We start from the raw sequence: 15,646 nt of genomic DNA on the forward strand, positions 1-15,646 counted from the left end.
GACTTCATATTTTGTAGTTCTTGAATTGTTTCTTTTTCTTAAGAGTGGGAACACAGGCAAACACAAGTTACTCAAAAGCATGCAATATGCAAAGATCCAGCTTTGGCCCTTACACCTGCTGTTACAGTTTTTTGCTTTTAGATCTTTAACCTCTTAACTGCCTATGACGATTCAACTATTCATGACAAAGATTGCACTATCTTGCAACTTTGACACACAAATACAAACATAGTGTATTCAGCAATTTTTTTCAACAAGAGCAGTAAAAGTAATATGGGCATGGTATATTTTTATAGAAGAAAAGTGGCATAAGTGGAGATTTTAGAAAAATTTACTTTTTATTATTATTTTTTTTTTGAAATTTCCCATGGCAGTTAAGGGCTTACATAAGGTGTTCACAGCATTTAGGTTCAAGAAATAGAATGCTTTTCTGGATTTTACAGTTGCATGAAATGATACTCAATGCAATTCATTGCCAGCTGAGTCCCACATGCACCAATACTATTATAGATGTGTGAAATGGGTCTTCCCTGGTGGCATCAATGAAGGACGTACACCATACAAAGTCAAGCTTGAGGAATCCTGGGCACACACCAGCCTCATTAAGAGCGCAATTGAGCAAATGTATCGGATGGTTCAGCATAACAAGGATGGCAGCTGTTTCCATCACAGGCTAGGTGATGTTCCGAATTTTATCACTAAAAATGGCTTTAACGTGTTCCCTTGCATGCATTTAATTTAACTACACCTACAGCAAGCTTTGGATTTTTTAACAAAGGATGCTCTCAGTGATGACAAGTGCAGGCGATTTCACTCTTGTATCAATACAAAAAAAGTGAGAAATGTCACAAAATAAAAGATACATCAACAGAAGGTGCTCATCTACCTTTGTCTCATTATTTATGCTGCTTTTCCTTGTCAATATGACTAACACGCTGACTCTGGTACCATTCTGCACCAGGAATATTTTAGTAGGCTGAATAGACCACTGAAGAGGCTTCATACACTATTCATGTGCCTATGGCAATATTGTGAATAATGCGCATCACCCAAGGTGACCATGCTGAAAAGTAGTAGCAGTACCAGCTTTTAGGGACATTTTTATTTGATTGGACCCTTTATAGCAGACCTTTGGACTTTAATGCCCTTCCAACATGCAGAAATGTCATAAGGAGCTCAGATGTGCTTGTATGGAGCGCAAAGGCTTCAACTAGATAACCAGCTTTGTCAAATAATAAAGTTGCAGCTGGTGTGCCCTGGAAACATCTTGATGGAAGACTTAATAAGCAAATGCTATGATGAGTACCTTGGAAAATGACATCCACAGAACAACACACTTCAGCAGATGACAAATCAGTACTGCCGTCTTTTATTTGTTATCATTTAGAATAAGCCTATGTCTTCCTATGTATTTAAATCCTTCTCTGTACAGACTATGCAACAATAGCACTTCAAGAACTCCAGCATACACAATGTATTCTAGACATTGCAGTTTTATCTTATAAAGCCTACACACTATGTTTATTAAAATGGTTTCATTCAGCAACCTTCAAAGTACAAAAATCCCGACTAAGAATGCACACCCTGTGGTACACCTGCTTATCAGCGGCTTTCACAACGTTGAAGGTAAAGGCACATTCATCACTTGTGCGAGGCTTTACCACATCAAGGCTTGATGTGAAAAAACAAGATGGCATCCTGCAATCCATATATCACCATTTGTTTATATACTGTATGAATGCTTACTTGCAACAAAAAAAAAAACACACCTTAAAAAATAAACAGTGTGTGTAAAAAAAGGGAAGCTCTCACAAACTCATTATTTGTATCAATGATCCATACGAATGGGTAAGTAAAAGAGCCGCATATGCAGCTTGCTGTGCAGATGAGTGAGAGCAGAAAAGTAAAAGCGGTGAATACCCCTACCAGCAACAACAGTGCAAAGCTCTATGCAACAGGTCACTCCATCTTGAGCAAAAACACCATCACAAATGCATTTTCTGTGCCAGACAGCCTTGGCGACTCCCACGCTGCAGTTCACTCACTTCCTCAACTGCACTGCTCCATCATGAATTTCCTTTTGGTAGACGAGTATGTACAGCACATAGAAGGATGGCACAAGCACAGCAACAATGACAACAATCGCAATTATACCGCACCATCCTATGCCACAGTCTGCACCACTTGATGAATCGGGCTGTGGACGTGAGACAGGACGGTCGACTGAGCTGTCCTCAACTTCGTCGATTTGGATGCCGTCATCTCCCGCACCACGTTCTTGCAAGGCTGCTTGCACTTTATCGTCGAGGTTCTTCCAATAGCGGATTGCTTTGTCCGGCGGTGACTCTGCACCATCGCTGGCAAGAGAGATGGTGTTATCAGCAGGCACATTTGTGTCAACAAGCTGTCCTGTTGCAATGTGGATGCGATCAGGGACTTTGATCACAGTGAGGGCAAAGAAGTCCTGGTCACTAAGCAGGTTGTTGGAGTGTCGCAAGGCGCCAACCTGTAAATGTAATAGAGGAAAAAAACCTTTACAAGCTATATGTGCTTTCTACTCCACATAAATTACATGTTCATTAATATTCACATTGCACTGAACAAGTGGACATGGGGTATAAGTCAGATGAAAGGTTTAAAAGACATTGTGGGCCATTAATGGTTAAGCGATGGTTGCCACTTTAACAAGAACATTGTGCTCTTAATTTTTCACCACTGTGTAGTAGCTTTTTTTGACAAGCCCCAATGTAAAATATTTTGGCATTATTCCAAATGATTACACAGTGGAGTTTGTGTCTTCAATTTGTTTGCCTTATTTCTTTCGTATTCGACAATATAAAGTTGCATACAAAGCCAAAAAGATGAAGTAAAGAAGTTACGCATCCATATAAATGTGAAAGAACACACTTGTCGACGGAAAGATCACATCTGATCGAAATGGAATGAGTGATTAATCTCCCTTAACACTACCAAATAGGTGACATACACTGTTCTGTACGTGTCCCACTTTCCAGCTAGTTTTGAAAGTACCATATGCGAAGCTTTCGACGCGAGCAACTCGGCATTCAGAGTTATTTTCGCAATGTCGTGAACGTCCTGCTTAGAAATGTGCCAAGTTCAACGCATGGCAGCCGCCCTTGTATGTACAAATGCCAAATGATCAGTGCAATCGTAGGATAAAAAAAACTAAGCAAAGGTAATGCTCACCGTGCATCCGTAACGGAGCGCGATGCCTTGCAGTGTTTCGCCTTCAACAATACGGTGCTCAAACACTGCCGCAGGTGGAGCCCTTCGAGCTCCAAGTTTGTTTCTGTCGCCGGTGTCTCTGGAACCGTTCTGACCTCCACGAAGTCTGAGTTCTGTCGCATCATCCCAAGTGCCGACTTCATCAGAAGCGACGTCGTCTCCGTCGGCGAAAATAAAAGCCTGTTGTTCGTCTCCTTCCGAATTAGTCCTCAGGAGGCCTCGGTGATAACGAGGACCCCGGTGACGGCTCTTGGGCTTAGACAGCGACCATCTTTTGGGAAGGGACACCATGGCAAGGAGATAACAGAGAACAGGCTGATGACCATCATCACGCCCGACGTTCACTTTTTACTGTGGTACCTATGCTGAAGGTACAGGTAAAAAAAACGTCCCGCGCCGTTTCAGATGCACGTAGGTGAGAAGGCAGCATGTCAATGGAGCTAGCAGGCTAGCACAAACAATTATTTGTCGCTACAAACACCGTACAGGGTCCCATCCTCTATCCAATCTGTCTTTGGTGCGGTGCGTAAGTACAGTGGCTGAAATATTCCAGCCACTGTAGCGTAAGTTAGCCAGCTGGCGGATTACAGGATATGGATATATGGATATGCGGGTAGGCTTCGATGTGACGTGACAGCGCCAGCCATTCACACCGTGTTCGTGAAAACTGAAAGTTAAAATTGAAGAACTTATTGGTTAATGTAAAACAATAAACCACAGAGATATTCCCAAACGAAAAGGCAGTGTATTCACAATAATTTGTTGTTATTCCACGTTATATTTTTTTAAATATTTTTGTTTGTGCAAATGATAAAATTAAACAACACCGCCACCACATTATTTTACACAACGCACTCGTTCATTCATCTTTGTAGAAAGCGAACTATTTAAATACCAACTTTCTTTTATGATAATCTGAGTTGTAATGAACATTTTTTTTATGAGCGTTAATATTATGAAAGCACGTTTAGCCCGACTACAAAACACTGCTGGCCACTATAATCGGACGTGACGTCAACTCCGCAAAATTTGCTTCCGTCCTTTTCCTGTGGAAGCCGAGAGGCTTTGGTTTGGTAATTCTGCAATCGCGGCTCATCTGAGGTAAATATGGATGAAATTTTGGTTTTCTTGCCTATAGTAACATGTTTAATCGCTTATATTTCGACTGTCATATGTATTTATTCACCACAATGCGTCAACGCCGCATGTTTGGCAATGATATCACGGTTACGGCTCAGCATGTTTGGTGCTTTCGGTGACTGAGCTGTACATTCGCCCGGCAGTCAAGAATTCCATTGTAGCAAATGACTCAAACTTACATTTCATCACATATGTGTGCAGGTCGTGATGGGGAGGTACTCGGTTGACCCGGATAATGCAACCAAGTGTATGTGTCAAAAGTCGGCGAATGGCTGTCGTCCGATTTTTCATCTGCATATGCCGAATTTCGAACAGTAGGGTTTGCGTGGTGTGTAATTTTAATCGTCTGTTTTTGTTGCAGCGTGCAAGGCACGGGGCTCCAACCTCCGGGTGCACTTCAAGGTTCGTTGTGCTGATCCTCCTTGTTTCAGCTTCGCCGCATGTTGCGATAGTTACCGTCGTGCGACATTTGTAGTACAGGACAGTAATCATTCGCGTGTCTTGCTTGTCACACATCGCGATATGATGTTGTGACCTAACGAATGGGCTTTGGATTGTGCGTCGCGCAGAACACCCGTGAGACGGCACAGGCGATCAAGCACATGCCGCTGCGTAGGGCCCAGCGCTACCTGAAGAACGTCATCGCGAAAAAGGAGATCGTGCCTTTCCGGCGGTTCAACGGTGGCGTGGGCCGGAAAGCTCAGGTAAGTGGCTGCTCAGTCGCCGGGTTGTGCATTTTGATGTTGTATCGTGTTCCAGATAAAACAGCCGCAAATAGCAGTGTTTTAATTGGCTAACGTCATAAAATGTCGTTTGGAACGTGATGCAGCATGATTGCCTTGGTGAGAGCAGCATTCCGGGCAAGCTGGTAATCCATTGCTTAAATGATATTGCGCGACATAAAAACGACACGGACGTGAAAGAAGACGACACACCAAGCGCAAACTTGCAACTAAGTTTATTGTGCCACTGCGTCATTTTATACATGGTAGGCAACGTAGATCGCGCATGCGCTTACAAGGAAATGAAGTGCGAGCACAGCAACAATGTCAAAAACGGCTCTGGGGGTTTCTTGGCGATCCACTGTCGTGATCATGGGTGCAAGCCTCTTGAGGATCAATGTACGATTGTTTCCCGTGGCAGTACGCAGCTCATCCGTGAGATATCTGAAGCGCAGATGATCGCGAAATTGGGTGATGCGTGTGTCAGCTTCCCGTCTCTGGCTCTCACAGAAAAAGAATTACTTTACTTGGACGCGGCATCACACGACACATAACCATGTTGCATGAATTCGCACTTCATTTCCTTGTAAGTGCATGCGCGATCTACGTTGCCTGCCATGTATAAAATGATGCAGTGGCACAACAAACTTAGTTGCAAGTTTGCGCTTGGTGTGTCGTCTTCTTTCACGTCCGTGTCGTTTTTATGTCGCGCAATATCATTTAAGCAATTCCCTTGGTACTTTGCGTGATAACTTCACATACTTTGCGATTGCAGTGAACTTCTGCTGATGAACGTACGCGCATCCTACTTTCAAGATGTATGCTGTTTTCTTACCCAGTTATTCACCGTTATCCTGAGACGAGCTATACTTCGCCACTTTCTTGCAGTAGCATAACTTGGCCGTTGCATCTTTGTAGTGTCTCGGACATAACTTATGCACAAGATAGACTTAGTTATAAATCACCAGCCAACCATGTGGCCTTGCGCAACTGGTTTGCAATGGCGACAGCCCGGTCGTGTCATGGGATACATTTATCACTCATGGATAATAATTGCAAACCATGGGCAAATGACGAGTCTGCTAAAGCCACATTTTTTTGCCCCCCATCTCCTCCTCATTTCGGAAGGTGGACAGGCACTACCTTTCACAGTGAATATTCTTGCATCCACATATTGAAGATGGAAAGGCTCTTGTTGTGTGTTGCAGGAATACACTGTTAGAGGGAACACACTAAGGGTGCATTCACACTGGAGCCGTTGCGTGCAATTTTTTATGGAGGACCCTTTCAGTGCCAGTAGCTGCCACTGTTTACATGCAATGATCATCATCATTGTTAGCCTATATTTTTGTACACTGCAGTATGAAGGCCTGCGCCAACTGATTGCAACTTGCGCCGGCGAATTTCCTAATTTCATAACCCTACCAAGATTTCTGCCATCTTCAACTGCGCTTGCCTTCTTTTGGCACCCATTCTGTAACTCTTGTGGTGTACCGGTTATGTATCCTACGCATTACATGGCCTGCTTAACTCCAGTTTTTTCTCATGTCAATTAGCATATCTGCTATTCCCATTTGCACTCTAATCCGCACTGCTCTTCCTGTCTCCTAATTTTACACCTAACATTCCTCGTTCCATCACTCTTTGCGCGGTCCCTAACTTGTTCTCGAGCTTCTTTGCCTACCTCCAAGTTTCTGCCCCATATGTTAGCAATGGAAGAATGCATTGATTGTACACCTTTTCAATGATAGTGGTAAGCTTCCAGCCAGGATTTGGCGATGTCTGCTGCATGCACACCAACCCTTTTTTGTTTTTGTCAGCACTATTAACTCGTACCATGTCACGATTGATAGGGGCAGTAGGTGCCTGGTTAGCATGGTTGCCAGTACATATAGAGGTACTGTCAAAGGTTAGCAGCTACAGCAGAACTAAAACCACGACAAAAGAGAATACGCAACTGAGCTGTTGGATTATAAAAGAAGACTGGATTATTTATAGTCATTAAATTAAAAAAAAAGTTTTTGTGATGAAAACTGGTTTCAAACTGACTAGCACAAGAAAAGCCGTTTCTCCAAAGCAGTGTCACTTATGTACATTTTATAGTTGACAATTACAAGCCCCCAACCTCAATGTGAACAAGCTATAACTTGTGTGTCCACTGCAATGTTTTTAGCACTGTGCACATCATAGGCCACACTGTAATGTTTCCTTAGGCAGTGCACACTTGGATATATTTCAGAAATCAGTACAGCAGACAAATTTTTGTTTGCATGTTATCAATAAGCTGTTTGCTGTATTATGAGGCAGCAGTTGTGATAATAAGGTAACTGTTGGGACTTAACTAGATATACGGCATGCACATAATTTTCTACATGTGCCGCTGAGATTGTTTCTGCCGAAACTAACACATTCGACTGCCGTTTTGAAAATTCGGCTCATATCTTGTTGATAGCTTTTAGTAATGATATGATCTTGTGAATGAAAACTATTCCACCATGCTGTTTAAATTCCCATGTATGTTCTGGTATAAGGAGGACCACGTGACTTTGGTCATGCAAATTACACTATAGATCGTTTCCTTGTTTTTGTACGCGTTCAGCATCATGATCTTGTGGCACAGCGAATTGTGGGTAATAGTTTGCATGTTGTGCGTTTCTAATGTGACTTTTTTGTGGGGACATTTTGCAGGCTAAGGCTTTTGGCTGCACTCAGGGCCGCTGGCCAAAGAAGAGCGCTGAGTTCTTGTGGCAGCTGCTTCGTAACGCTGAGAGCAATGCTGACTACAAGGGTCTGGATGTTGACCGTCTTGTGATCGACCACATCCAGGTTAACAGGGCTGCTAAGATGCGCAGGCGCACCTACCGTGCCCATGGACGTATCAACCGTAAGTACAATCATCTTTGAAAGCGTACTGGGACCTTCTGGTGTAGGCAGATGATAAAATGTCACCACATACAGTACATCATTAGGGGACAATGTATAATCGAGGAAAGTGTAACTTGCAAACTTGGAATTACACTTGTGGCAGAACCACCAGGGGTGGGACTCTTGTGCCGATTGCATAATTTCTGTACAAACGTGAATTGATGCACCACGCTGTGCCAGAATGACTTTAGCATGTGTGCAAAGCAAGCAGGTTCGTTCTCCGAAGAAGAGTGCAGCCATTCATATGCTGGGCGACGGCACTTCCGGTAAGCGGCTGGCAAGCACGGCCAAGGCGGCTGTATTTTTGAGTGTAATAGTGTGTTTAACTCATTCCCTACCATGGGGAAAATAGGTGTCTTTTGTAGGTTATGCCAGTTTTTTTCTGAAGGAACTACTGCTCTCAATATTTTATGTAATACATAAACAGAAAGCAGAATGAATGCACTTTTCATGCATAAAAGCTTCAGTAAAGGGCCCCTCACCAGGCCACATAGCAAATTTCGGTTACACGCTGGAAGTTATGTGCCTTCTAGAGAGTGTTATGCTGCAAGAATTTTTCAAGTTGGTTCGTTAATAGCAGAGCAATATTTCAGTGCCATGAACCTATGACTTTAGGAGGCGAGGGCCACCGCCAAGAGAGACACTCTCCACTTGCCCTGTCTAACCTCCATATACGAAATTCCTTGCCTGCGTTCTCCAGTACCAGAGCTTGAGGATCACGTGACGCATACGTCACTGGCCCCGCCATCACTTTTCTCGCTTTTTTGCTCCGCGGCACACTTTTGCCGACGGCTTCGTGCGTGAACTGTTGCATTTGTCTCATTTCATGCAGCACACAATTTTGCACTCTGTGCACGAGAGCACCTGACAAGCAGTCAGTGCTATGTGAATACTGAGGCAGACACAAGCGTTTCATACACCATGATTGCATTCTGGAACACATTAAAAGTTAACTTACTTTCGTTGTCTGCGCGTGCAGCTGCACAACGTGGGAACAAGTAGACAGAACGAAAATACATCTCTCTTGCTGCGTTGCGAACTAAAACAAGAACATGCAGACATTTGGTTTCTGTTTTGTCATTTCTCTAAACTTTAAATCGTCTATTGAAGCAGTATCACTACGAGCGACGTTATTACAGTGCAATGTAGGTGCATTTGTGCGATATGCGTAGACTCTGCGGCTGGGAGCACAGAGCCCACAAAAAGGGCAAATGGTGTTCAGTTTGAAATCTCAGCTCTTTTTGCGGTGCATAGCGTTGTAATACTTCGTAGACAAGACTGTTAATGCGCATTGTATGCACAGCGCTTGTCAGCTCGAAATGGCCATACCTGGTGAGGAGACCCTTTAATGAGATGTATGCCATAAAAAGTAACAAGGTGTATGTAATAAAAAAAGATGTAAATTGCTAGACGGGACGCGGCTCTCGAAAGCAGAAAAATCGCAACAAAGCCGACGGCGCATGAGATTGAGCCGCAATCACTGGCTTCCCTCGCGCACTTTCACTCACACCTACACCATACAACGCATGGCAATGATGCAACGACGACAACATCAAAAGTGTGTCTGGAGCATCCAGAAAAGAGGAGAGATGGTACAATTCGGCGTTTAGCACGATGTTGCGCACAGTCGCACGTGCCGCACACTATATCAGAAGCCGAATTGTACCGTGCGTCTCCTACTTCATGGCAGCAAGTTCAGGGTGTGGTCATTATGCGAGAAAAACACACTTCATTGGAAAAGTGGGGATTGCATTCGTTGTGTGAGTAAATACGGTGTTCGGGAGCTGTACGCTGCAGCCGGTTCAGCAGGGGGCGTCTCCACGCAGGGCCGGTGTAACTTGAGACTATTCCAATCTGTTTTTATGCCCATAAGGGTGAGGCCGTATCTATTGCGAAGGGCCAATGGTGTATTTGGAATAAAAATTGATCAAAACAGTTTACGTTATACCTGAAAGTTAAGCTATAAGTGATTTGGAATCGCCCTTGTCTAGTATGTCGAAATTACTTTCAATAAACCAGACAGTTCGTAACTCTGGCTTCTCCCTACGGTCTGCTGGTTAAGCGCATTTCCGAGCACTTCACCTCCACTGTAAATAAATCAAGAAAAAATGTTCTTATAAAAAAATGTCCTAGGCTACTTCTCGAAATTTTGGACTCACTATTGCAGGCTGCATGTTTTTTTGTGATTGCTACCACTAATTAAAAATCTAGAGGCACTATTGCAAAAAATGTCTCAGTTCACCAGAAAGGCGAAGCATCAATCACGATAGCAAAGTAATAGACAGCTATGCAAACTGAGGATAGCAGTTTTATCGGCCGTATAAATTTGCAAACATGAACACATCACACTCGATGAGCATGGACACTTGCTGTCAAGACCCTACCGTGAAGAAGCATAGCAGCAGTAGTGAGCGAAGTGACCTTTGTGCTGTCTATCACTTCAACACAAACTGAGCAGCGATAATGCAGTATACACAAATGTATGAGTCGTCGGTACACCTACTCTGCCCCGCAGCAGCGAGCAAAGTGATGTTCGTGCTGCCTATCGCTTCAAAGTAAACAGTGGCGAGAACGCAGCACACGCAAAGGTATGAGCCGTCGAAGTGCCTATACTCTGCCCTCAACGCAGCTCGCTTTCAAGATGTGTCGCGCGGAATGCGCAGTACAACACTGCCCCACCTTCCTTCCTACTTTCTTCCCTTGTGTGTGTAAGATTGAGCCGCAATCGTCGGCTCCCCTCACACGTTTTCACTAACACATACGGCATGTGGTGACAGTGTTATCACCCGTGGACTTTATATGGAACCTTTTCCATATAATGTTTGACTAGTTCCCCGTGTTTTCCATGGGGGCTGCAGTGTTGCAGCTAGTCTGTTCTCTTTCTTTTGCGTGGCTTATGTATATTTGAGCGTGCATATACTTTACCTCAAATTCACACGTACATCGTGGAGATGAATTTCAAAATATGTTCTTTTTTTTTCACAGCTTACGTAAACGTAAGCTTGAACTTGTGTAATGATTGCACCTCTGCATTTGCATCCATTTTTTTTTTTTACAAGAAAGTTCGATCATTATACGAGTAAATGTGGTAATTGCTATTGCAATAAAATTTGCTTACACTAGTTGGTATCAAGGTCAGGGTAATCTGCTTCAAAATTCAACTGAAGACTTTGCGTAAGAGGGTTGGTGGCGCATTGTATCACGTCTGTGAAACATACACATAACGGCATCATATGTCACATCGATGAGGTGTATAGTTGCTGAAGAAATGTGCAGAAAAAGGGCATTTTTTCGTGACGCGTAGTTGCTGTTCCAAGTTTCCGACTGCAGCCATTTTGGTCTTTTTTGAAAGAGCCACTCTTTTCGTTTCGTTTTCACGCCACCGCTACTCTGTGCGTTGAATGGCTATGAAGAAAAAGCCCGCAACAAAGTTGTCCCAATGCACAATTCCATTTGTCAACTGAAATACGTGACCGTAAGCACGCCACATCATTGGCAGATTTTCACTGTCATCTGCGTGCAAAACTTGGCACAAAACGATGTCAAATTCAGTTTCCCGCTAGCCATAATTTCGGCGAACAGAAGCGCTGGTTAGACTTTCAAAAGTGTGCAGTAGCTTTGGAAGATGGTGGCAATAGCTTGCTGCCCGTGCGGAATGCCGCCAAACTGCACCCCGTGACTGCGAATAAGTGGTTCTGGCAGCGGCCATTGTTCATGGAGCATTCTAGCACAACTACTGCAGCCCGATGATTTGCAGAAAGGCCCAAGAAAACTGCAAGGCTTTGCTTCAACATTGTCTACCAAATGAAAATCGGATTTTCTTGTTCGCGCTGATGCAGCCGCGGCTGGCTCATATGCGGTGGAGATGCACTTGGTTATCATAAGCCTCGATTCAGTAAAAGCGCTGCTGTCTTGTGTAACGCTCAAGTTGCAGTGCAACAGTGGGCAAAGGTGAATGTGACTACTGTCTTGCCATAGAGGTCATCTCATGTGCGATCTGCACTGATACCGTGATAGCACGACGTTCGCCATGCCCCTCATGCACCACTTTCCTCATGAAAAATATCTGTGTGAACAAAATGCGGAGCTCCGGTAATTTGCAAACAACATTAAATGTCCCTTTTTGTGAATTAACATTGGCCGAACGTGCATCCCATTCTTCGTGAACAATCTCGCTGCATGCGAAATGCAGAGCACCAGTAATCGGCAAATAGCAGGTTTTTTTTTTTTATATATAAGTGTTTCACACTGCGGTATACATACTACGGCATGTGCCAGAGGCATACTAGCCTGTAACAACTGGTAATGTGGGAATATTTCATTGTATTCTCCAATTAATTGAGTTTTCTGTTTTATCAATTTTACGAAAACAAACTTTTTGCTCAGCATGCTTGTTTGTGGCAACAGTATTTCAAGATATAGGACAGCTGCAGCTGTAATGTTTTGCTATATGAAGCTAATTGCTATATGAAGCTAAATGCATAAAACTTGAAGTACTGCAAGCAGATTACTATGGAGCTCACTAGTCAAGTCTGTATGTGTTTAGCTTTTACTGTATAGCACAGTAATGTTTCTCATTTTTCTCAAAACATTGTTTTTGGTCTCTTTGCTTGTTTTCTGCATCAATATCTTAAAACCTAGGACAGCTAGAAAGAAGAAAATAAACTTTAATGAAAAGTATGGTCCAGCAGTTTTGGCTGTGGTGGCCTCAGGTGGCGGCTCGAATGCGGTGGTGGACAGCTAGAGGTATTTTTTTGCAGCACAAAGCCAGATGTGTTGGGAAGGCAACACTGAGAGCAGATTCTTTTTCAGCTCCAAAATGTTTTGCCAACATTTACATTTCCCCTTATTTTTGGTACCATGAACACAGAACTTCGGTGGGCTGTAAAATGGCAATTGTTTAATTTAGAATCTGTTTACAGCATTGCTATCTTTATGCACTGTAGTGTCCAACTATATGCTGTTTGTAGTTTTCCTTTTGGTAGCTAAATTTTAATTGTTTCAGCAAACAATAGAAGGTAGTTAATTTCTCGCTAACTACTATGTATATGCAAAATATAATTGGATAGTTAAACACAAAACACGGAATGAGCATACAGTTTTATCAAATTTGATCCATAATGTTATCCAATAACTGATGTCCACCCCTTAATCAAGGCAAGCATCTGGGAAGCGGTTTTGCCTGTGTGAAAGCAAAATTTAAAACGCTCCACTTTTGACGTTTTCTGTCGTGACAAAAGCTCAAATAGCTTCTACGTCGCTTCAGGTGCCAGAGTTCGGGCGTAACTGCTGACCAGTACGTTGCTTAGCTTAGAAACCCCACCACAAATCCTGCCTCCGGGTGGCGTGCCACCGGTGACTGCAGCGCCGCACGGCAGGCTGTCTCGTAGCTTTACGGACAAACCCTGTAAATAGCAGGCTGATTTTTTGAAGCTGCTTGCACTTACACGAGGCACTGCTACCTTCATAAAACAATGTAGGTGTTCTGTGATAAAATCTAATTATAGGTCTTCAGTTGAACCAGTGCATAAGCGGCCATAATATCTGATGAATTTTTTGCACATGATGTACATACAGTGCAGAATAGAAAATGTAATACCCATGAACTAAGTTGCCATAATTCAGATTGTCGACTTGCTTCATGGGGTGTAAAAGCAAAGTAGTTTGTTTGCGATGGGGTTTGATGCTGCTTTGATCGGACCATGTTGAGAGCAGTTTGGTTCGACAAACATGGCATTCGGTGTCGTACCGCTCTGGTACAAGTTGGGTGGTAGAATGGATGCGCACTTTAAGAGTATCTTATCTTTTAAGAGTACCAACACATTGCATTGGACAACTCTTTTTTGTTCCGGTCATTTGTGTGCTGTACAGCTGCTGTGAAAAGATGTCCTATTAGGTGTGACATCACACCATAGAAGTGTTTGCTGACTTGCAAATTGAAAAGTGTACTTTTTCGCTTGTTATTTAAGTTTAATTCTTTGGGACTGCCCCATTATTCAGAGATTTCTTATGGCCCCTTGTGTAGCTTTAATTTTTGAAAATGGTTGAATTACAACTTAGCAAATTTGGATGTAACCAAGTGCCAATTGAACAGCTACATTATATTGAAGCTTAACTTTCTGCTACACCCTCCTCTGTAGCTTTGGAGCACTGCTAAGATTGAGGTCGCAGGTTTGATCGTGGCCGCACATCAGTGGGTGTGAAATGCTAAACGCTTACCGTAAAAACCGGAATATAGGTCGAACTTTTTTTCAAAAAACCATCGCGAAAAGTCGACCCTTGACTTATATACCGGACATTGGCGGAAAAACTACGGAAGTCTTGTAACAATGCGTGGATGAAGTAAACAGCCGCCATCGCCATCAGCAGCAGCGCGGCGTCTATGGCGGTGTGGCGACGTTGTGGTGCCGGCATTTTGCGGTTTCCATTGTGAAAAGTTATATTAATTAAAGGCTGCATTTTCATTTTGTTTCAAAATGAGCGGAAGCCGACGTCAATTCACCGTCGCCTTCAAGAAAAAGGCGATTGAGTACGCGGAAGCCCACGGCAGCCTGGCGGCACAGCGCAAAATTGAAGTACCCGAAAAGAGCATTCGGTAGTGGCGGAGGCAAAAGCAACGTATTACAACTTGCAACAACCAAAAGAAAACGTCATTTCGTGCCGGATCGCAGCGGACTGCAGAACTGGAAGGCGAGGTTGCGGAGTCCGTTAAGATCGCTGCCTGTGACTGCCGAATGCATCCGTTAGAAAGCGGTGGAGATCACACGCGCCTATGGACTGGGCAGCGAGAAGCACTCGTCATCCGACTCTGATCAAAGGTGTTGCTCTGATTCGGAGTAGCGCTTGCGCACTTCGTGCCCTTCGGTGTACTGTACACCCTGCCAATTTTTAACAGTATCGCTCGACCATCGGCCCGCGTGTTTGTCAGCACCTTGTCATCACGGCACAGAGCGGCGAAATAGCGAAAGTAAGGGCATGTGTACACATGCGCGTATCTCGTTTGTTTCGCTGCTCAGCGCCGTTAATAAGGTGCTGACAAGCACGCGGGTCAATGGTCGCGCGATACCGCTAAAAACTTGGCCAGGTGCACATGCGAGCAGCATTTAAATAAATACTGTCACCATTGTGCAACCCCCTGAGTCGCATGTTTCACGGTAAGGGTGTCATGTCTTTCGGTACTTTTGCCATTGAAGAATTTTTTTTTTTTTTCATTTTGAGAATTCGTTAGTTGGGGGATCGACCTATATTCCGGTCCGACCTATAGTCCGGTTTTTACGGTATGTATTCAGGTTTATGTGCACATTAAAGAACCCCAGGTGACCAAAATTCGGAATCCCCACACTCCGGTGCGCCTGCATGTAAAACTGCAGAATTTAATTTTCTTTTCTTCTGCCTGCAGCCTACATGAGCAGCCCCTGTCACATAGAGGTCATCCTGAGCGAGAAGGAGCAGGTTGTTTCTGCACCATCAGCTGAAGAAGATGCACCCAAGAAGAAGCAGTCGAAGAAGAAGATGGCACGCCAGAAGCTGATGCAGAGGGACTGAGCCCCTTCCACAACTGTACCATAAAATGATTAAAAGAAAATGCGGCCAGAAAGGCTTCTTCCCTTTTC

General features: G+C 43.8%; 2 protein-coding genes across 2 annotated transcripts; one reads left to right on the plus strand and one right to left on the minus strand.

Moving 5' to 3' along the window:
• Positions 1–1,337: 1,337 nt before the first annotated feature.
• Positions 1,338–3,886, minus strand: LOC135908133 (lysM and putative peptidoglycan-binding domain-containing protein 4). Its single transcript, XM_065439916.1, has 2 exons — positions 3,208–3,886; positions 1,338–2,506 (listed from the first exon to the last, which is right to left on the minus strand). Exons 1-2 carry the CDS (start codon positions 3,535–3,537, stop codon positions 2,042–2,044), a joined length of 795 nt encoding a protein of 264 aa, XP_065295988.1. The 5' UTR covers positions 3,538–3,886; the 3' UTR covers positions 1,338–2,041.
• Positions 3,887–4,237: 351 nt separating this feature from the next.
• RpL17 (ribosomal protein L17) lies at positions 4,238–15,646 on the plus strand. The gene is made up of 6 exons (XM_065440020.1): positions 4,238–4,347; positions 4,588–4,633; positions 4,748–4,788; positions 4,956–5,090; positions 7,797–7,992; positions 15,433–15,646. The coding sequence occupies exons 2-6, from the start codon at positions 4,594–4,596 to the stop codon at positions 15,576–15,578; spliced, it is 558 nt and encodes a 185-aa protein (XP_065296092.1). The 5' UTR covers positions 4,238–4,347; positions 4,588–4,593; the 3' UTR covers positions 15,579–15,646.

Source organism: Dermacentor albipictus, chromosome 1 (assembly GCF_038994185.2).
Source record: "Dermacentor albipictus isolate Rhodes 1998 colony chromosome 1, USDA_Dalb.pri_finalv2, whole genome shotgun sequence".
NCBI classification, from domain to species: Eukaryota; Metazoa; Arthropoda; class Arachnida; order Ixodida; family Ixodidae; genus Dermacentor; species Dermacentor albipictus.